The sequence below is a fragment of the Panulirus ornatus genome, chromosome 43 (assembly GCF_036320965.1).
Source record: "Panulirus ornatus isolate Po-2019 chromosome 43, ASM3632096v1, whole genome shotgun sequence".
Classification (NCBI taxonomy): Eukaryota; Metazoa; Arthropoda; class Malacostraca; order Decapoda; family Palinuridae; genus Panulirus; species Panulirus ornatus.
Genome location: NC_092266.1, coordinates 21066353 through 21089185, shown reverse-complemented (window position 1 = coordinate 21089185; position 22833 = coordinate 21066353). Strand labels below are relative to the sequence as shown.

Here is a 22833-nt window from a genome sequence, read left to right as displayed (position 1 = left end):
AGACCAAAATGGAGTGAAAAAGAGTCTGAGTGATCGGGGCCTGAACATGCAGGAGGGTGAAAGGCTTGCAAGGAATAGAGTGAATTGGAACGATGTGGTATACCCGGGTCGATGTGCTGGCAATGGATTGAACCAGGGTATGTGAAGCGTCTGGGGTAAACCATGGAAAGTTCTGTGGAGCCTGGATGTGGAAAGGGAGCTGTGGTTTCGATGCATTATTACATGACAGCTAGAGACTGAGTGTGAACGAATGTGGCCTTTGTTTTCTTTTCCTAGTGCTACCTCGCACACATGAGGGGAAGGGGGTTGTTATTTCATGTGTGGCGGGGTGGCAATGGGAATGAATAAAGGCAGACAGTATGAATTATGTACATGTGTATGTATATGTATACGTTGAGATGTATAGGTATGTATATTTTGCGTGTGTGGACGTGTATGTATATACATGTGTATGTGGGTGGATTGGGCCATTCTTTTGTCTGTTTCCTTGCGCTACCTCGCTAACACAGGAGACAGCAACAAAGCAAAATGAATAAATAAGTAAATAATATATATATTTTTTTTCTCTATTTTTGCAAAAATTGAGGTGAAAATTGAATGGTTACAAAAATTTGAGTTGTGCCATGGTATCTGCTGGGGTTGAGAAAACATCTGCAGATGAAGAGGATACTGAAAACTACATCATTTTATTTTCTAAATCAGGAAAGATGAAAAATCAGGTTAAAGAGAAACCAAACTTCATGAAGCAAATGAACTTAAGGATTGCTTAAGGTTTCCACATGATTTTAAATGTGCAGGAACTGCAGCTTCATTTCTTTCAGCAAGCCCAATCATTAATTGTCCATGTTGTTATAGAGATTTGCCTCAGCAAAGCCTCTTGCATATCACCACCAGCCTCATTAGTGGATGAAATGCAAGACCTTCTACCCTCTACTTCTCCTTTGCCTTAACCCAAATTGTACCAGATGTCTCCTTTAGCATTTCTTCTGTGTAATTGCTAGACTCTACTGTAGTCTTCATTATGTAACTAAAACATCCAACTTAAGTCCTGCTAGGTCCCACGGAATTCTGCTCGGAGATCAACAGTATTGTACATTTTGTTCAGTTACCTATGGATGAAAATAAGGGTAGTGTTTTAATGACCCTTACCATTCCCAGATCACCATATGATGACAATTCACCTACATTGCTTGAACCCTTGCGTGGCACATGGCTAAAGGCCAGAAATGTTTTTTAATGTGTCATCGTTTCCTTGCAACATTTATGGATTTTTCCAAGTCTATACATCTTTCAGAATGGCTTATTTACCTGAAATTGTATGTTCTTAGCAGTAACTGAAAATTACAGGTGAGTTGACATAAAGATGTGACACCTCCCATGTTTACAGCAGTATTGTAGCATTGTTTATAAAACAAGTTTCCTTATTCACCATAAAAGACAAAAAGGAAGGAGTATTCTTTCTGTACACCCAAAGTAAAGTAAAAAATTATGTCTGCAAAGGCAAGAAGCCATGTGCCAAAGTTGAGTCTGAGAAATGTTTCCCAAACAGACTGAGGTGCATAGAACATAATTTAGGCTCAGCAGACTCAGCTTGCCGTGTGTCTGTAGTAACCTTAGCAATGTAAGAGCTTTGTCAGTCTAGAAGTATAAAATATGATTTTATGGAACACAGTCTGCATAAGCAGCTAGTGAAGGGGTGAAGTGTTGCCTACAGAACTTGCATCATTGGCCAGTGATGGTGAAATTTGCCCAAGTTGCCAGAAAATGAAAGGGATGTTACCATTACTATTACTGCATTAACAGGGCTCACTATTTAGCCCACAGAAGCCTTTATCAAAGTTACTGTGCAACCATAGTTGTGCTTGAGGTTGTACCTCAAGTGGGAGTAAAGTAAGGCAGGTTACCCTTGCAGCAGGAAGGTCATCATGGATATTGTACTCCTTTCCTGTGCTGATGGTGCTGCAGCCTCATTTTAGATCACTTCTCACTTGTTTTCCTGCTATATGCAGGCTTAGTCACAGAACAATTTTTTTTTTTTTTTTTTTTTTCCGCTGTCTCCCGCGTTTGCGAGGTAGCGCAAGGAAACAGACGAAAGAAATGGCCCAACCCACCCCCATACACATGTATATACATACGTCCATACACGCAAATATACATACCTACACAGCTTTCCATGGTTTACCCCAGACGCTTCACATGCCCTGATTCAATCCACTGACAGCACGTCAACCCCGGTATACCACATCGCTCCAATTCACTCTATTCCTTGCCCTCCTCTCACCCTCCTGCATGTTCAGGCCCCGATCACACAAAATCTTTTTCACTCCATCTTTCCACCTCCAATTTGGTCTCCCTCTTCTCCTTGTTCCCTCCACCTCCGACACATATATCCTCTTGGTCAATCTTTCCTCACTCATTCTCTCCATGTGCCCAAACCATTTCAAAACACCATCTTCTGCTCTCTCAACCACGCTCTTTTTATTTCCACACATCTCTCTTACCCTTACGCTACTTACTTGATCAAACCACCTCACACCACACATTGTCCTCAAACATCTCATTTCCAGCACATCCACCCTCCTGTGCACAACTCTATCCATAGCCCACGCCTCGCAACCATACAGAATTGTTGGAACCACTATTCCTTCAAACATACCCATTTTTGTTTTCCGAGATAATGTTCTCGACTACCACACATTCTTCAAGGCTCCCAGGATTTTTGCCCCCTCCCCCACCCTATGATCCACTTCCGCTTCCATGGTTCCATCCGCTGCCAGATCCACTCCCAGATATCTAAAACACTTTACTTCCTCCAGTTTTTCTCCATTCAAACTTACCTCCCAATTGACTTGACCCTCAACCCTACTGTACCTAATAACCTTGCTCTTATTCACATTTACTCTTAACTTTCTTCTTTCACACACTTTACCAAACTCAGTCACCAGCTTCTGCGGTTTCTCACATGAATCAGCCACCAGCAAATGGATTTGTATGTAGCACTTATGGATCTGGAGAAGGCATATGATAGAGTTGATAGAGATGCTCTGTGGAAGGTATTAAGAATATATGGTGTGGGAGGCAAGTTGTTTGAAGCAGTGAAAAGTTTTTATCGAGGATGTAAGGCATGTGTACGTGTAGGAAGAGAGGAAAATGATTGGTTCTCAGTGAATGTAGGTTTGCGGCAGGGGTGTGTGATGTCTCCATGGTTGTTTAATTTGTTTATGGATGGGGTTGTTATGGAGGTGAATGCAAGAGTTTTGGAAAGAGGGGCAAGTATGAAGTCTGTTGTGGATGAGAGAGCTTGGGAAGTGAGTCAGTTGTTGTTTGCTGATGATACAGCGCTGGTGGCTGATTCATGTGAGAAATATATACCCTGCGTGTCGTAGAAGGCGACTAAAAGGGGAGGGAGTGGGGGGCTGGAAATCCTCCCCTCTTTTTTTTTTTTTTAATTTTCCAAAAGAAGGAACAGAGGGGGCCAGGTGAGGATATTCCAAAAAAGGCCCAGTCCTCTGTTCTTAACGCTACTTCGCTAACGCGGGAAATGGCGAATAGTTTAAAAGAAAAGAAAGAAAAGAATATATATATATATATATATTCTTTCTTTCTTTCATACTATTCGCCATTTCCCGCGATAGTGAGGTAGCGTCAAGAACAGAGGACTGGGCCTTTGAGGGAATGTCCTCACCTGACCGCCTTCTCTGTTCCTTCTTTTGGAAGAAAAAAAAAAGAAAAACGAGAGGGGAGGATTTCCAGCCCCCCGCTCCCTTCCCTTTTAGTCACCTTCTACGACACGCAGGAAATATGTGGGAAGTATTCTTTCTCCCCTATCCCCAGAGATAGGGGAGAAAGAATACATCCCATGTGTTCCCTGTGTGTTGTAGAAGGCGACTAAATGGGGAGGGAGCAGGGGGCTGGAAATCCTCCCCTCTCGTTTTTAATTTTCCAAAAGAAGGAACAGAGAAGGGGGCCAAGTGAGGATTTCCCACAAAGGTTCCATCCTCTGTTCATAATGCTAATGCGGGAAATGGCGAATAGTATGAAAAAAGATATATATTTCTTCTTTCATACTTGATCATTGTTTTCCATGTCAGCGAGGTAGTACCAGGAACAGGTGAAGAAAGGCCACATCCATTCACATTCTTTCTCAAGCAGTCATGTGTAATGCACTGATACCACTGCTTCCTATCCACATCCAGGCCCCACAGACCTTTCCATGGTTTACCCCGGATTTTTCATATGCCCTGGTTTGGTTCACTGACAATACGTCAACCTCAGTATACTGCATTGCTCTAATTAACTCTTATTATAATGTGCATGCCTTTCAGTTTCCTGTATGTTCAGGCCAAGATCATTCAAAATTTTCTCACTCATTCTTTTCCAGTTTGGTCTACCCCTTCTCCCTGTTCCCTCTACTTCTTTGTTAACCTCCTCTAACTCTTGTCTTTATATCCAAGCTATTTCATCAAACCCTCTACAACTCGATCTCACCTACACTCTTCTTATTACTTCACCTCTCTCTAATGCTCTTGTTATTCTCTTCATCAAACCCCACCTCGCACCACATACTGTCCTCAGCACATCCACCCCGTAACACATGCCTTGCATCCTTATAATATTGTTGGGACAAGCATACCTTGAAAACTACCCATTTTTGCCCTCTCATGCAACAACCTCTGTTTCTACTCATTCTTCAGTTCTGCCAGAAGCTTAGTGCCCTCACCCAACCAATAACATTTCCATTTCCATGGCTTCATTCTTCACCAAGTCCTCTCCCAGATATCTAAAACACTTCACTTCCTCCAATTTTTCTCCTTTCAGACTCGCACCCTAACTAGCCAGTACCTCAACCTTGCTAAAGCTAATAGCCTTGCTTTATTCATATTTACTCTCAACTTCTTTTCAAATAGTCCTCCAAACTTAGTCACCAGCTTCTGCAGTTTCTCACTCCAATCTGCCTGAGTTGTTTGAGTGAGCTTGAAAAAGAGGGTTGGGAGAAGAGATATCTGGAGAAATTGAGAGTATTGTGGCAAAAGGTGAGAACAAAAGAAGTAAGGGGAAAGGATGAGGAGTGAGAGCTATATTGGGAAGCATTGATTACACGTGTGAGAGAAATTTGTGGCCTGTGGATGATTGGAGGTGGACAAGTGAGAAAGGGTAGTGAGTGGTAGGATGAGGATATTAAGTTGACAGTGAAAGAAAAATGAGATGTAGGGAAGAAGTTCAAGTAATTGGGAGGTGCACAAGAGAAAGTTGTAGAAGGTCAATAGGATGGTGCAGGGGTTGAAATAGAGCAAAATGAGAGTTAGGGTTGGACAGTATCAGCAAACTTCAGGGATGTTAAGAAAGTGAATTCGAAGAAGGTTAATAGTGTGAGAAAAACAGAACAAATAGAAACAATGGGGAACTGGTATTAGAGATTAATTGGAGGGGAGATGAAGTGAGTGTTCTAAAGTGTTGTTAAGTGTATTCTATGATAAGGTGACTGATGTGTAATGGTTTGGACATAGAAATATTCACAATGAGTCATGGAAAGTGGTTTGGTGAAGAGAGGAGGTGGTGAAAGTTTTGCATAAGATGAACTGCGGCAAAGGACGTAGAATCATTGGGATTGCAGTTGAATTTCTTAAGAAAGAGTGTAATTGTGTTCTTGAATAGTTAGGATATTCAGTGTATGTATGACAAGGTGAGGTACCCTAAGATTTTCAGAATGTCTGTATAGAGCTACTGTACAAAGGTAAGAGGGACAAAAGTGAATGTTCAGATTACAGTAATCCTGGTGAGTTGTATGGGAGTTATAATGGTGACCATATGCAGTTTTACACCAGGGAGGAACGAAGTGGCTATAGGAGTGGTAAAAGATGTGTGGGTCAGATGTTTGCCTCGTAAAATGTGAGAAATACTTTCAGATACAGAAGGACTCATGTTTGGTGTTTATGGAACTGTAGAAAGTGTATGGTAGGATTGATGGCGATGTTGTGGAAGTTGTACGAACACGTAATAAAGTTTTATTGAGAAAGGCGTATGTTCAAGCAGCAGCGGGAGGGCGAGTGGTCCTAGGTGAAGGTGGGTCTGGCAGAGGTCTGTGATGTCACTGTGGTATTTTAATTTGTTTATCGGGACCTTGGCAGACTGCAGAGTTAATGCTATACATGGTTGATGAAATTAAACCCGAATAAATGTAGAATAATAAGGATGAGATGTGAGAGAAGACATTACCATAAAGATTATCCAGCAGGAAATAAGCTGGAAACTGTATGTGATAAGGGACTTGAGAGTTTACATCATAACAGGTTACCAGTTCCATAATACCAGAAAAATAAAGGAGACAAACTATCTCCTGGCAAGATATTTAATAAGCGCAAGTACATAGATGATAAAAGAATCAGCCAGCTGTTAACATCTGACACGAGGCCAAAATTAAAATATGCTTCTGTGGTTTGGTTAACGCACCTAAAGCAAGTACAAACAGCTAACAGAAGGCCCAGGGTAGGGAAACGAAGATGGTACGAAAAGTAAGAAAATTGTTACAGAGAAAGTCAAAAGGAATTTGTATAGCAAGGAACAATCTGATATTTCAAGTTTTTAAAACATTAATACAATAGAGTGAAGTCAGCCCGTCGAGAGATGTTGGAACATAACCAGAGGACATAATAATATTAAGCAATAAATTTAAGAATATGTACAGAAGTACTTTTATATAGAAGGGCTTTAATAGTGTGGACGAATGGAATAAACTGCAAGAGGATTTGGTCAAAGCATACAGCCTACGATGGTGCCCCATGAGTATCATGATAAACAACCTTTCTTTACAGTTCAAATGGGGAATCTTTTTTTTTTTTAACATAACTGGTTCTCAAGCACCATTTTCAAGGGTAATTAGCGACACCATTATTAGATAGCCAGTCCATTAATACAGCGTACAGACTCTCCTGTCACTTAGTTTTTCAGTTTCGTGCTCATCGCACTTTTCATTATTCATAGTCATCATATGATCCAACACAAATTCCTAGTCCCATCTGCGCCCAACCTTAAACATGAAAAAAGTGACCTGTATGGTTGCTTAAGTGAAATTTCATTGTCAGTCATATTCAGATATTTTAAGTAATGAAAAAAGAAATGCGATCAAAAGGATGACAATTGGCTTTCAGGCAACACACAACGTACATCGACTGCAAGAGCGTGAGATGGGGAAAGCATCTTAACGTGAAAAGTGTTTATCGTACGAACTGATAGATTGCTGTCTTCAGTGGAAGGTACGGATAGGAAACTCAGTGCAACAGGAAGCAAGTATTAGTTAAATGGGCTTGTGGTCCATGGCACGAGGTTTACTGTAAACAAGTGATTCACCCCGCACATCTGTTGGCCACTTGTGTTGGAAACTCCTGCCAGACGCGAACACCTGTGCTAGCTAGGTGTTCGAACGAAGCCTGTTTCGACTGTCTACGTGGTGCTGGAGGGGTATGAAGTTTATAGGTACCTGGGCAGTGTTTTGAACACTGTGCAGTAATACGAAAACCGAAAATCTGTATTAGTCCGTAGCCAGAACTAAAGAGGGGAAACCATTTAAGGTTCTCAGTCGATGTCCATCTTCCACCACGAAAGGGAAATCACCTTCTTCAATGGATGCGAGTAATCTAAGGCTTATCAAGGATGTAGTTGCTCCTGAGTGAATGCAGTCTCATATATGCAGAAGCCTCATAGATAAATTCCTGTTTTACACACACACACACACACACACACACACACACATATATATATATATATATATATATATATATATATATATATATATATATATATATATATATATATATATATATATGTGTGTGTGTGTGTGTGTGTGTGTGTAAGTACGAAGGTACTTACGAAGAAAAGGCCTCATTCGGCCACATCCATTCTCAACCTGTCATCCACAGTGCATTGATACCACTGCCCCAACCATACTATTTTTTCATACTATTCGCTATTTCCCCCGATAGCGAGGTAGCGTTAAGAACAGAGGACTTGGCCTTTGAGGGAATATCCTCACCTGGCCCTCTTCTCTGTTCCTTCTTTTGGAAAATTAAAAAAAAAAAAACCGTATATTTCAGTTGCTAAATAGTAGAATAAACAATACTTCAATTATTTTGATCAAACTTTGTTTCATCTTTTTACGGTATTTAGCTAACTCTACAACAATGAAATCTAATTCCCTGGGTGCATAAAGAGTATAGTTAATCACAAAACCCTTATTTGACTTTTTTTTTTTTTTTACAATAGATTATAGTTTCCTTGCAATTAGTGCAAAACACCAATGTTATTTTCTCCCGACTGCCTGGGAATTTGCTCAGTGCATGGAATTTTTCGATGCATGGCTGTTAAGGAAACGAGGTAACTATGGCAACCAGACATGAATTATGCTAAAACAGTAGCCACATTGTCAAGTGTTACACATGTTGGAGCATTATGTGGGAATATGTCGCGGTTGGAGGTTGTTCAGGTATGACTTACTATTGTGCGGTTTTCCTTCTAGTGGACCCAGTTGGAGATTTTGAAACAGGCTATTGTGGTCTTAATGGAAAACAGATTTGTTTTACTCGAAAATCATAGCACCAAAGTGTCATTTTCATATGATACTACTACTATTTTGTGGTATATGGTGCAGTCCTATTTTCACATAATATTTCTATTCTAGAATGTCTCCGATCGGGTGAGTTGGGGATTCTTTCGTGAAAGTGTACGCTGTGTTAACTTTAACTTATTCGAATGTTTCATCCATTAAGAAACTATTCAGGGAAGAATATAATTTATCTAGAGCCATGAATTATCTGCGTTAATGTACATCTGGCAGATGGGGCACCACTTAGCGGTAGCGTTGCCAAGGCTGCTTGAACTCACGCCTCAGTAGTAACCCCGACACTGACGTGGTGGGCTGCCACGTTATCCGTCAGCTGACTGTCGCACATGCTCAGTTTACACTCGTGGTTCTAACCGCTCCTACGAAGAGACAGAAAGACAAATTCGAATATTCAGCAAGTTGTGTTACTGGTTACCCTACCATGTGTAACAATATTCTGCCTTAATTATGTGAATATAATAGTAAAATTGTGATGTCTAAGGAAATCCAATGAAAACTGTGGCGAAAAAGGTGATCTGTTGAAATCGCGGGGACTCATGTGACGCGTATTTAATCCCATTTGTGGAACTGTGCTCACGTATTATATTGTGTGCGGCTGTATATACAAAGATCACGCAGAGGTTTTAGAACAAGGCTCTTAGCTAATTGTCCTCGAAACTTTCAGTTCCTAGGACATTTTGGAATTCGCACCACCACCGACAACACACATCACATGCAGTTTTCTCAAGATGTGAACCAAACCTTTGCAGGAGATTAAACGAATCTAACCTTCGTAGGAGATAAATGAAAGAAAGGAATCTGAAGGGATTCCCAGGTACCATACGTAGAGGTGTTCTAGAAGCCCATGTGTGTGTCAAGACGGGAGATCCACTGACATTGGAATTTCCAGAAACCAGAGAAACAAACGTCGCAGGTATCTCGCCCTTACTCCCTGTTTGATGGTTCGATTTCTTGGTTGATTTTTGTTTAGCCTGGAGAAAGTGAGACAGTTCCTTTGGAAAACTTAGAAATAGAAAGCTGTGACCATGCTTCGCGAAAGTCCCATATCCTACTCTAGCGTTCCACAGGATGAAGGCGGCAGTTCATATACGTCTGTCATGACGCGGCCACCTGGGAGCCCACATGCCCGCCGGGACTGCAAGCTGACTAGTGTCATCATAAGTCTAGTTATTGTCACGGGAATCTCGTTTGCTGTTATCCTTCCCCTCGTCTTGAAGGATAGGTCTGCTGCCAGCGGACGTGATCACCTTTTGGGGCAGGTGAGCCGGGATCCCCCAAATAAGCTCAGCAACACGGAGAAAGGTGAAACACAGACTGAGGGAAGCTTAAACAATGACAGTAAACAGATGACGGGACTTCCCGACACTCAAGCCGGACGCGACACGAAGAACAGTACAGCAGTCGGCGGGCAGCCCTCCATAAACAAGAATGAGACGAGCGTAGAGGAAGACTCGTATGGGAAAAATACCCCAAAGCCGGTGATTCCTACTACTACCACAACTACCACCACCCCCACGACTACTCCTACTACTACCACCACCACCACCACCACCACTACTACTACCACCGCCGCCCCAGTCAAAACCATCCCTGTTACCCTTAAGAAGACCACGGTGCCTACAAGCGCAGCCGTTCCTGACATGGACGGAGGCCAAGGAACAGCCGATGGCACACAACACTCGGTACAGTGATTAACATTTATTATTAGAACTTTTTAACGAAAATAATCAAAATAATGACAAGTTCAGCAAATAATGTTTTCACAATGTCATTAGCTAGAATTCTTCAGTAACTCGGCCACCCCGGGAGAAAATGATATGCATTAGACTGATCATCATCCTACAGCAAATGATAGGATAGTGAAAGCGCGTGCACATCTTAGTCCGTCGAATAATCTTTCAGACTTGTGACATGCCGATCAGTATCGCGAATGTTCTGTTTTCTCGTCACCACTTGAAGCATCAATATTCCTCTGTTGGGACGATTCAAAATTGATGCCTTAGTTATATAGACATCCGTTGTTTTTTGCAACTGTTGGTAAAGGTCAAAGCGAGTAAAAGTGATGCATGCGTAGATGAACAAAATTAATTGTTAGACCAGTTGCACAATCACTTGAATCAACCGTTGTGTGGAAGCATACTGCTTACAACATACATTCACGGTATTACCACTGCAATCTAAGAATCTCTGGCCCATATTTGAGTCCCAGACACAGCAGCAGCCAGCGGCTCACAAACAACCCACATGTTCGTTGTCTTCGCTAGAGTTGTCAATAATTAAGTACTCCTTCAGTTGGGGATAGCTTTCAGACAGTCAGTAGGACCAGCCCTCTTTCCCTACACTCCAGTGTAGCAGTAACCACATCAGTCGTTCTTGTACGGTTGGCAGACTGTGTTTACGCTGAGTTCCTGCCGCTCCACCTCTCCAGCTGTTCCTTTTGTCTTTTGGCTCGTGCCTCCAGGTCGCCAAATCCTCAACCCCCTCTTGGCAATCCTTCCTTCTTCCAATCTTGTTTTTCAAACCGTTTCAGCTGTATTGCAGCAGGCTCTCACCATTTGCCATTATCTATTTCTAAATCTAAGAATCATCGGTTTTACAACCGTTGTACATATTCATTTCACACGATAAATTTTGGCTATTATCTTTGGAAAACATGACCTAGCATTCTCCTGCATATGTTAATACTCGTGTAGATTACCATAAAGAAATCTTTTAAAGTGGGCTATGTTGCGCCATTTTCATATTTCGTAATTCTTTCTGTCATTTCTATTTCCTCTCCTACCTTCGAAAAGGTCCTCCCGATATCTGAATTTAACTGCATTTTCCTCTCTCTCTCTCTCTCTCTCTCTCTCTCTCTCTCTCTCTCTCTCTCTCTCTCTCTCTCTCTCTCTCTCTCTAACCCAGCTGTTCATCCACCCCTTGCGGTTGGTTGATAAAATGGGTACCAAGATCAGGCTAGGTTATATCCACACCCAGAGCCCGACAGACCTTTCCATGGCTCACCGTGGACGCTTCACATGCCCTGCTTCAGTCTGTTGACAGCACGTTAACCCCGCATTACCACATCGTGCCAGTTCACTCAGTCCCTTGCATGCCAACTTGTACATTCAGCACGCTCTTTAGGTTTGATTGTCTGTGGCTGGAGGGTGACTGTGATGAACTAAACCTTGGATGAAGGTTGTGCCTCATCCTCGAAAACGAGGGTGTCGTGTGTGTGACTGGCGTTTATTGGAGTTATGACTCACTGGTTTCAGCAAGTGTGTTGCGCAGGAATACAAACAGCAACAGGCCGTTAAGTCTGATACTGGAAGATATTAGTGATAAATAGGTCACTGAAAAAAGTAGAAAAAATTAAATATAATGAATTTTGTCTGAAAAAAGCAGAAAGTCCAATATGAATGAATTTGATATCTGTAAACTTTGTACATGATAAAGGAGGCGCAAATGATATCAATCGTGGACTTCATTTGTTCCACCATTGTGGCTTAGTTCTGGAAAATGACTGTCCGCTGCTTTAAATGTCTTGCGAAAGCTTTCTCCAGTTGCTGTATCAATATCGTTTTCCATGGTGATTACGTTTCAGCTTTTCCTGTCAAGTTTCTTGAGTTTGTATATGTACCATGTTCATATTACTATGTACACACATACACACACACACACACACACACACACACTGGCCTAAACAAGTACCCATATATTAATCAGCAGCGGCCAAGACGGTCCCGGGCGTGACGAATCATGGTCAGCGACGCTAACGAATACACCACGGAATGCCCGCCTTACTCTGCAATGCACGCATGTGTACAAATGCGTGTTTATGTTGGTGTATATCGTATCTTTGCGTGAGTGTAGGTATCCTCATAACAAATATACAGGTGTGCACGTGTGGGGAACGTGAGGGAAGGCAGGGCACTTCTACGCCTTAGAAAAACTTTTACCTCCTGGAACGGACTGCAGTCGTCTTGTGAGGGGGAGTCGCATCCCCATACCTTTCACTGGTCGTAGTCACTCCTTAGTAACACCTTTCATTTACTTCCTATGGTGACTGGTTTGCAGACCCGCTTGTATTTATATTTGCATGTAAGTGGTTCAAATTCTGAAGCACGTCATAAAGCTGAAATTTAACGTTGACACCAACTCACGATGTCGATAGTGGAAAGGAGCAGAAATGTAGCTCCCTTGAATGTTAGAATTTTAGGTCAGTAAAAGAAATGGCGTTATTAATGCGTTGGGTTTGAAACTTTATGATATTGAAGGATATTAAGAGGAATTGTAAGAGAATAACCAGCACAAATTTTTTCTTCTGAAGCTGTGTAAAGATTATGATATATACTTATTAGAGTGGAAATCTCGAGTTCTGGTGTAGTTCGTGCACAACGTCTGCGTCTCAAGCGACGATGTGTGTTAGCCTATGCATACCGCAAAACATTTCTTTTTGTCATCTCGCGGGTCTGAAGATCATCTTACAAATTCTTACTAATCATGGTGGGCTAATTTCCTTTTCGATGTCTCCATAAACGCAGCAATTGTTGCATGTATCTCGTACTTATTGAGCACATGAAATAACTTCATAAAAACGTTATTCTTCGTGGGGGTTCTCGTAAGAGGGTGAATACTTGACCAGTAATTCAGTTGATGGAATATTCTCCTATTTTTTAAGTATTGTCACTAATTTTGGTATCTAGTGTGATTTATTTACTATTTTTTGTAATATGTCAAATATACTAACAACACTGTTTCATGCATTTACTTCTATGTTTATTTAACTTTCAAAATGCATACATTTCTAATTGTAAAACGAGTCTTTCTTGAAATGGATCTTTTTGTTCGATATTACTGGAACTAGGAATGATGGCATGTCTTATAAAATGTTATTTGAAAAATAGCCGCAAAACGTTTTAAATCTGGTTATGATTCATCGTCAGCAAGTCAACTCAGGATGAGCCCAGCGATAGAGTGGATGTTATATCAGGTAGGAGTCCCGGACACCCCATCCCACCAACTTTGCAGGAAAGTGTTTCCTTCACTGTCTGCTGACATTTTTATACGGGTGAACTGAATCCGTTTCCCAAGCTAGATCGTAGAATAGAACTGAACAATAACATTTCATTATGTATAGGGGGAAAAGCTGACAGGGAGGGTGGAGGAGCGGTGGATACGCTTTTACGTGTGTGGAGAATGAAGCAATTCTCGTTCATCTTCTTACTATTTGACTACCATCCTGTTTTCTGCTGCATCTTTCTCCTTCTCTCTCACCTCCCTTTCCTCCTCATTCTCTCCTATTTCTTTTCCCGTCTTCCCATTTTCTCTCTGCCTGGTGGTCTGAATAACTTGCGAAATAGAGCTGAACACAAGAGAAAGACAGCTCCACCTGCCCGGCCCACCGAGAGGGCTGGGATATCGGGGCAAAATCCCCCAAGCCTGGGCCTCTGTGGGAATTAGAAGAGAGGAAATGAAATTCAAAAATATCATTGAAGTAATCGATCAAATAATGCCAAGTAATGTTGACAAAATTCTTTAACTGATGAATTAATTTTTTTCCTGTTGTTTTGGGCCCCACTTCCTCTCACGCGGGTCACGCGAGGGCTCTGAGGGACCATATGCCAACTTTTCAATAGGGCCCCCATGTCAACTCTTGAAGCCCTGCCACTAGCTGGAAGGAGCTCGACCGTCACGACCACCATGGGCACTGACTATAGTCATTCGCTACCTTCGGACCATTCTCTCGGAGACCTCCCAGCATTTATGATTTAAACACGTAAAACGAAACGTGCAGAACAGCAGTCCCAACGTTTAACGGTAGGCGACTACGTCTATTTTTTATATCATCGGGAATTTTCTAGCTTTTCCGACGACATTATACCCCAGTGACACCGCTTTATGATATAATCAGTCATAAACATATCACAGCCGTGGCGTCTGGTTCAAGCGGCACCAGGGAGAGTCCCTCCCAGGCTGTACAAGGGCCTCCTAGTGACTCTGGGTCACAAGCGACGCCTCGGTGGTATCCGGTTAGCGGATTCCGGTGTTAGGACATCCTCCCAAGCCAGCCCCTCGACTCTTGACTTTTACATCCGTTATCCCAGACGTTGTTATTGTCTTTCTCCATGCGAGAGGAGTATTGTTTTCTCTGATTTTTTTTTCTTTCTTTTTTCATTCAAATTATCAGCTTCCTAACCCTGGTATAGTGAAGATGTGGTTGGCCTGACTATTACGAATTAAATTTGTGCTGGTAACCCCGGGAAATTTATTTTGCACTCCATGCTCATCTTGTGAGCGGTAGCGCAAAAGGATTACAGGGGTCACAAAGGGTCTCGGGTCAGACCCCAGTGGGTTGATATTACATGAGATGTAAAAAGTGGATACAAACTTAAAGTTTCAGGTATCATGTTATTGATAATAAGGTGTTGTGACATTTCTTGCAGGGTTTGTTTAGATATATCCCTAAAACGCTCGTCACATTCCAAGACATACCAATGGTGTCCAGGATGCAGTACAATTGATCTTTGACCAGGTCCGTAAGGGTAATAGAGCTTGAAACTCGTAAATTTTCTTGAATTGAGGAACAGACATGAAAATTTAAAAATCACAAAACAAATATTTAGTTCAAATATACCGAAATAAGATTTGTGAAACCTTCAAATATGGTTTGCGTGAGATGTTGACAAAAGTGTTAATGACGTCCTGAAAAGTGTTGACTGAGAGACATTCAAACAATGAAAAAAAAAAAAAGCAAATGTAAACACAATGTCCGCAAACGCTGTTCACGTGAGAACGCAGAAAGAGCAGGGACAAGAAGGTGAGATGCTGGCTTCAGCTGAGTGTCGGGTTGCACTTTGAGGTAAGGTGAAGCAGGTTCCTCACGTTGTCTGGATTCTTAATCTCTGGTGGCCAGTATCTGGCATGCAGCGAGGAAGGTCTTGTTCAGTCGGTGTACGTGTAGAAGCTACGTACGTGTACGATCTTACTGCTTGCTTGTGGTTCCGGTAACACAGCCTAGCATGAAATTTTCCAAGGGTTGTTGGCGGAGGTTGGTTCCGAGTTCAAATATGCAAACTTTGTTTATGGTCACACGCCTCCATTGTCTGAGCAGTTAGGAAAACCTTTCACGTGAATAAAAACTCAGTTATAAGATATTTTATGATATCCTTTAGCTGCAGTAGTCCTCACGCTCCGGGCCTGCTCCTCCGTGTTCGGTCAGGTATGTAGAACATGGGTCCCTCTGTGACGGAAAGCACGGCCAAAGAGAGGGATGCAGGAGGTACATTGTACCCAGACCCGTGGGTCCATAAGGGGGCCCGGAATTTCCTGGGATCAGAAAGTTTATATCTACTTATGTTTATCATGGAGGGAGTATAGGAACATAAGGCCTCAAATGCAGAAAATCAACAGAGCGCTCCATTCCACCCCTCTCTCATCTTCCATACCAGTTTTAACCTTACACCTCATGGCATAAAACCGTAGTGGATAAAAACAGGATGGTTAATGGAGAATGGAAGGGCACCTGAAAGAAACTTTGTACCCCCTGATAATATACCTCTCAGAGGCCTTGTCGGGAAGACTTGCTCTTTAACCGATAACAGATGGATTAATGGAAGGGTTTTGGATTAATCCTGTCAACGCTTCGCGTAGTAATACATGCTGGCTGACGGGAGTGTCGCCCATATATATGGATGTGCTATTTCCGTATGTGCGTTTTAGTCACACAATTATCCAATTAGTGATCATTTGGTCATGTGTATGTTCGCTGGCTTAACCACATGAGCCCCAATGCTGGCATGTGCGTGTATTTTAATCCTTATGTACATTTATGGCTTTCAAAGTGGGTCTGTGATATATATATATATATATATATATATATATATATATATATATATATATATATACACGCTAGATTAGAGATAAACGCGTCTAAGCAATTATAAATACACTATCCGAGGCTCCTTCAATCCCCGACAAAAGGCAGCTTTGAGGTTAGATAGTAATGGAAGCACAAAAGGGCTAGAGAGGAAAATATAAGAAGAACAAGAAGCACAATATTTTAAGGGATTGAATGTGTGGATACAAAGTGAATGCGCGCGCATACGTACGTAGTAGGTGGCAGTAGACCGCCGAGAGTGATAGTGGCGCTGGCAACAGTGAGCCTGCACTTAGTGGCCAACAAAGTGTCTCCTCCTTGACCTAGGTTGGTATTTTCTTTTTCCCCCCTCACATACGCATGGGTTGTTGGCATTTACTGCACAAACACACACTCTCACACATAGCAAATGACAATGGCTCTGTTGTTAATGAAATTTCCCTGCGATAAGTGCTACGCTTACATGACATTTCGTTGTAGAACAAGTAGGTGTTTGCAAATAGGTAGGAGTTAGAAAAAGGGAATCGCAGACAAATTCTGGGCAGGATAACCTACTCTGCCAACCCAGCTGTTGTTCATCCTTTCCTTGGGGATGGTCAGTGAATGGGTACCTGGCGTAAGCTAGGGTGTGTGTATATGTGTGTGTATACACAAAGTTTAAACGTCTATTATGCACGAGGTTATGATACGAGGCGACTTGAGCGTAAAACTCTTGCAATACAAGTACAAACATTCATATACATAAACACGCACTAAAAATGCACACACATACATACAGCAAGACAAATTATATTTCGAATACAAACACAAACGGCAATGATTCGCCGGCAGAGAACAACGAAACAAATCTTGCAAAGACTTCAGCAACCCAAAGAAAACTATCATGCAATCAATTTTTTTGAAGCAATGAAAATCGTAAAATTAGATCGACTCGGTGAACACACAGAAAAACATCCTCATAAATACATGACCGTGAATAATATTTTCTTAATCCGCAGAAACCCGGAGTGTCCAAGCAAAATGTCACTAAGGAGGACATTCTCAACGACATCTATGGGAACGACGGCAGTTCCAAGCCGGGCACCACGTATAACTGGATGGTGAGTGTGGCGGCCTGGTGGGCCACTATGTCGTCACTGTGTGACCGCTAATCATGGCATTATCTCGTACATGACGACCTTTTTCCATCGTTCCCATCACTTAACACTTAGTCGACACCACCACCACTAACCTCACGGTAGACCCCGTCACTAGCCCCACTAACTCTAGCCCCTCCCGACACTACCACTAACATCTTGAACTTCCCCGCCATTAAACCATCTTGGTCGTCCCGACGACTGACCTCATTGTCGTCGTCCCACCACAAACTTCGTGGTCTTGCCCACCGCTAACCCCAGAGTCGTCCCAACCACTAACCCCATGACAGTCATGACTAGTAACCCCATGGTCAACCCCACCACAAACCCTGCGGCTGTCCTCACCATGAACCCCAAGATCGTCCCCCAGGCGAACCCTGTGGCTCTTCCAACCACAGACCCCGCGGTTGTCCCCTCCATTCACCCCATGGTCGGATATATTCAGCCGCACCACTAACTAGACCCCCCTATCCTACCAGCAGTATCCCACTTCAGCATCAGATTTGGTTACGATTCCCATTTTCAAGGCTTCTCAATAGAATGTCCATGGCAGTATACTCGTAGGAACACAGTATACGGTGCTTCTTCTTGACTCTTGTTCTGCCGACTTGTGTGGAAGTGTGTTGTGTTGTGTGTGTGTGTGTGTGTGTGTGTGTGTGTGTGTGTGGGCGGGTACACGCTCAGGATGCTATTGCTCTCTTCCAGCAGATAACCGTCATGGACATTCGTACTCCTTGTGTACTAACCACACAGACGTTCTTTCCATTAATCCAATGACTGTCCTTACCACTAACCCATGGTCATTCCCCCCTACCAACCCTATAGTCGTTTTTTCCGTTAACCCCATTGTCGTTCTCACCCCTAACCCCACGGTCGTGTCCACCATTAACCTCATGATCGTTCACCGGACCGACTTTCCCTACCACTAACCCAAGTGGTTATCCTCAGAACAACATGATGAAGGAGCACGATACGCCGACGCTGGTGGTGATGGTGGTGCTGGTGGCGGTAGCTGGGGCGGCGGTTGTGGCGTCCGTGGCTTGGCTCGTCTACACCCGCGTCGCCGCCAGACGACGGAGGATCAACATACAGGTACAGGGCGATCACGTCTCAACCTCACGGATGTCCTTGTTGGATGGTACGGTGGTGAGCCCTTACTGTGGTTTACTGACACTCTCGTATTCAGTACGCGTGTGAGCTGAATGAAGAACCTTTGTGCACTTCATCCATACTTGTATGAGTGAGGGGGGGGGAGTTGATTATATGGATTTCTCATGATTTGTTTAAATGTTCTTACGAAGAGAGGAATGATTGATTACCTGAGACCTCTTGACTTATGTTTCAGCGTGTGTAATAATGATAATAGTATATTGATAATAATAGTAATAATAATAATAAATTGGGGATGATTAGTTAGCATCAGGCAAAGGTTAGAAATAGAGAAAAAAAATTATCTTAATAAAGGATTCGGTTCTTGTGACCTTTTGTACGAGTCCGCATGTGACGTGGGATCTGAGCTGACAAGAGGTGATGGTAGCGAGCGCAGTGGCGCACTTCATTCCGAACTGTTGGATAAGTTGCAGGAAATGAGTTTTGTGAGTGCGAGAGAGCGCAGATGCATACATTTTCCCCCCGGAACAATAAGGAAGTATGTATGATATAGTGTAGGTCTCTGATTGCAAAAAAAAAAAAAAAAAAGAAATTGTTTGTGGTTTCCACAGTAATAGTTTTCATTTGTAGTGCATCGTCATGTCCTGTAATTCATGTTGTTAATCCTGAAACAAAATCCTGATGATTCATATATATATATATATATATGTCTTGCTGGTAGTGACAGTGTGCAAACGACGCTGTCTGGTCCCGATATGTACCACACTGATAGTTCTTATTTATCACAACCGCTGAATATCTCAGTGTCTTATCTACAGCTTTATCTTATAAGTACATTCTGTGCCTTTATTTTGCTCCCCCAGACTGTGATCACAGACTTGCAGTCCAGAGATAAGGTTGTTCTTCTGAACTCTGAAGAATCCGAAGAGGAATGATCAAGACCAAGTGTGGTAGAAGGGGACCTTTTATGAGGAATAAAAGTGAGTAAGCAAATAAACGGGTGCAGACAGACAGGCACTAATGCAAGCATTTTTTATTACTCTGAAAATTATGAGTCAAGTAAACCTTGTGTAAAGAGAAACTATTAGTTTCAATGAACAAAATGTCACCGCTAGATTTAAGGCTAGGCTATAGGACCTGCTGCTGCTTTAGCGTCTCTGATGTAACATGTGAAGACTGTGGCTAGAGATATAGACGTGCTTTAAAACATTGTTCTTAGGCTGTATAAGTTACAAATATTGCAAGAAATGGCACATTTTATTGCTGATTCTGAAACCATATTCTGTTTTTGCACCTAACATGAATTTACAGTATGAAAGACTATGCCTATGTAAATGAACCACCTTTGTAACAAAGCCACAATGAACTGTGCCCGCTAGGATCAGACAGAGACCATTTAGTAGCATCTGTAATCCTTTTGCGCTTCCTTTTACAGGAATGGGGATCGGGTGCACGATAAACTATCCGCCGGCAGTTGCAAAAATCATAAAGGACGAGAAATAGTGTTTGACGACGAAGCCAGGAAAGGAAGGGTGTGGTACTAGGGAGCGAAATACATGTTGAGCTGGAGCAACGACATATGTGAGAAGAGTGAAAAAGAGGACAAATAAGGGAGGGTGTATGAAAAAGGGATCCAGTACTGACAACCAGCAGGAGACAGTGAGGTTGAGAAAGAAAAGCTGCTCTTCTGCCGTACTCGCTCGCTAACTTGAAGTCGATGTTGGTCCAGCGGCACCACCCAGCCATGCATAGCAACAGTGCACGTGGCACCAATACCCCGCCATGCACGGCAATAAGGCATGTGGCACTAATACCCCGCCACCTAGTGTAACAATACTTCTGGCACATCCCTCCTATTATGGCGACAGTGCGTCTAATACACCAGCTTGCCTCGTATGGCAACACTTCGTGTGGCACAACACCCCATCAAGTATGGCAACAGTATGTATGCCACCCCACCCCACCCTCCGCCACGTATGGCAACAGTACATCTACCACCACGTATGGCACAGTGCGTCTATCACCACCATCCCACCACATATGGCAACAGTGCGTCTCCCACCACGTATGGCAACAGTAGTCTCCCACCACGTAGGGCAACAGTACGTCTCCCACCACGTATGGCAACAGTGCGTCTGTCACCACCATCCCACCACGTATGGCAACCGTACCGCTGACACGAACACCGAGGGCATCTGATTCCGGCGCCACAACACTCAGCGTCTCAGGGTGCAAGTACTGAGATAAAGACTCCGAAGATAATGAGAGTATAAGAATATAGTTGTTTTTAGGCTCTGTACTTACTTGGGTGTAAGCAAGTATTTAGTATGACCTGCAGGGTGGATTCAAACATGCTTCTTGTAATTTGCCTTTGAGAAAAGTCTTATGTGCTGTAGTGAAGAGTTCCATTGATTATACAGAACCTACCGAGGGAAGACAATGGATTTTAACATAGTAAGACTAAAATGTACTTGAACTTTAGTGTAAGGTGTGTATTGAGTGTTCCCATCTTTTTGTTTACAGTATATCAAGTGTGTATTAATCCCTGTGCACCATCTGTAGGTACGGATTTGTGTTATTGTAAAGGGACTTCTTGTTAATTTATTTTCTCTCTAGTTTTCCGCTAACTGATTGAACATGTACTTTATTCTGTGTTCAATGAGGAATGATATAATAGAAATATATTTCTAGCCTATTCACAATTATTTAACCTCCTAACAAACATAGATACACCGATATGTATATATATATATATATATATATATATATATATATATATATATATATATATATATATATATATATATATATATTTTTTTTTTAACTATTCGCCATTTCCCGCGTTAGCGAGGTAGCGTTAAGAACAGAGGACTGGGCCATTGAGGGAATATCCTCACCTGGCCCCCTTCTCTGTTCCTTCTTTTGGAAAATTAAAAAAAATTGAGAGGGGAGGATTTCCAGCCCCCCGCTCCCTCCCCTTTTAGTCGCCTTCCACGACACGCAGGGAATACGTGGGAAGTATTCTTTCTCCCCTATCCCCAGGGATAATATATATATATATATATATATATATATATATATATATATATACATATATATATATTATATATATATATATATATATATATATATATATATATATATATATATATATATATATATATATATATATACAACCTGTACCGTAGGTAGAAACTTTTATCTTGGTAATATTCATTCGTATGTTACATTATACCCAAGGACAGTGTAATGATAATATAAATGAACAAGTAAAGTGGAAAAACATGACTGACTAAATCGTTAAGGTCATAGGGCGTAAGAATGCTGCAAGACTGGGATTTCCTTAACCTTACACGGGAACGTCTAAGTTTACTATCTCATCCTCTTCCCCAAGTAACAATGGTCTTTGATTCTGTAGGCTGAAATTGTATGTATTTCTGTCAACTGAAAATCTTAAAACATTCAAGGTTTGAGCTAAATTCATTATTTGAAAAATCCCTTTTGCAACGGACATGCCTTATATAAGAAAGTGGTTGGACATGTTAAGGTAGTTTGATATGGAAGAAGAAAATTAGATTATACAGGCGTATGCATGGTATATCTTTTCTGATGTTTGGTTAGCATGTGATGAACATTTTTACGCACTGGACCTGCTAACAGGAACACTAACAAGGAATTACAAATGTATTTCAGAAACACTGACTGTAGTGGTCTCAGTTTTCATCACTGAATAGAGCAGTTTATGATTTTGAAAGCGTCTGTGTGTAATGACATATTTGAATAGTACAGGGAGGGAGTTTTACACTCGTGGGGTCATATATTTTGATCGTGTGTGTGTGTGTGTGTGTAAAAGGCTTTAACTAATACCAGTAACAGCAAATGTTTTGTGTGTTTATACCGCGAAGGAAATACAAAATGAATAAGTAACTCTTATGACCTCAGCAAAATTGAGTGATATAAACTATACTGAACATCTAACAACCGTATGAACAATTATTATCCTTCCGTCTCGCTACTGTTTCTTGGTGGTAGAGACCGAAAAAGGCATTTACCTATATTGTTGAGAAGGCATGTGGTGACAGAGACATTAACGTATGAAAATTGAGAAGTAT

The 22833-nt window shown here is 42.0% G+C and overlaps 1 protein-coding gene across 1 annotated transcript; it reads left to right on the top strand.

Moving 5' to 3' along the window:
* The first annotated feature begins 8882 nt into the window (after positions 1-8882).
* Positions 8883-21417, top strand: LOC139762378 (uncharacterized). Its single transcript, XM_071687181.1, has 5 exons — positions 8883-10299; positions 17474-17575; positions 18560-18703; positions 19585-19701; positions 20157-21417. The coding sequence occupies exons 1-4, from the start codon at positions 9643-9645 to the stop codon at positions 19654-19656; spliced, it is 975 nt and encodes a 324-aa protein (XP_071543282.1). The 5' UTR covers positions 8883-9642; the 3' UTR covers positions 19657-19701; positions 20157-21417.
* Positions 21418-22833: the final 1416 nt, after the last annotated feature.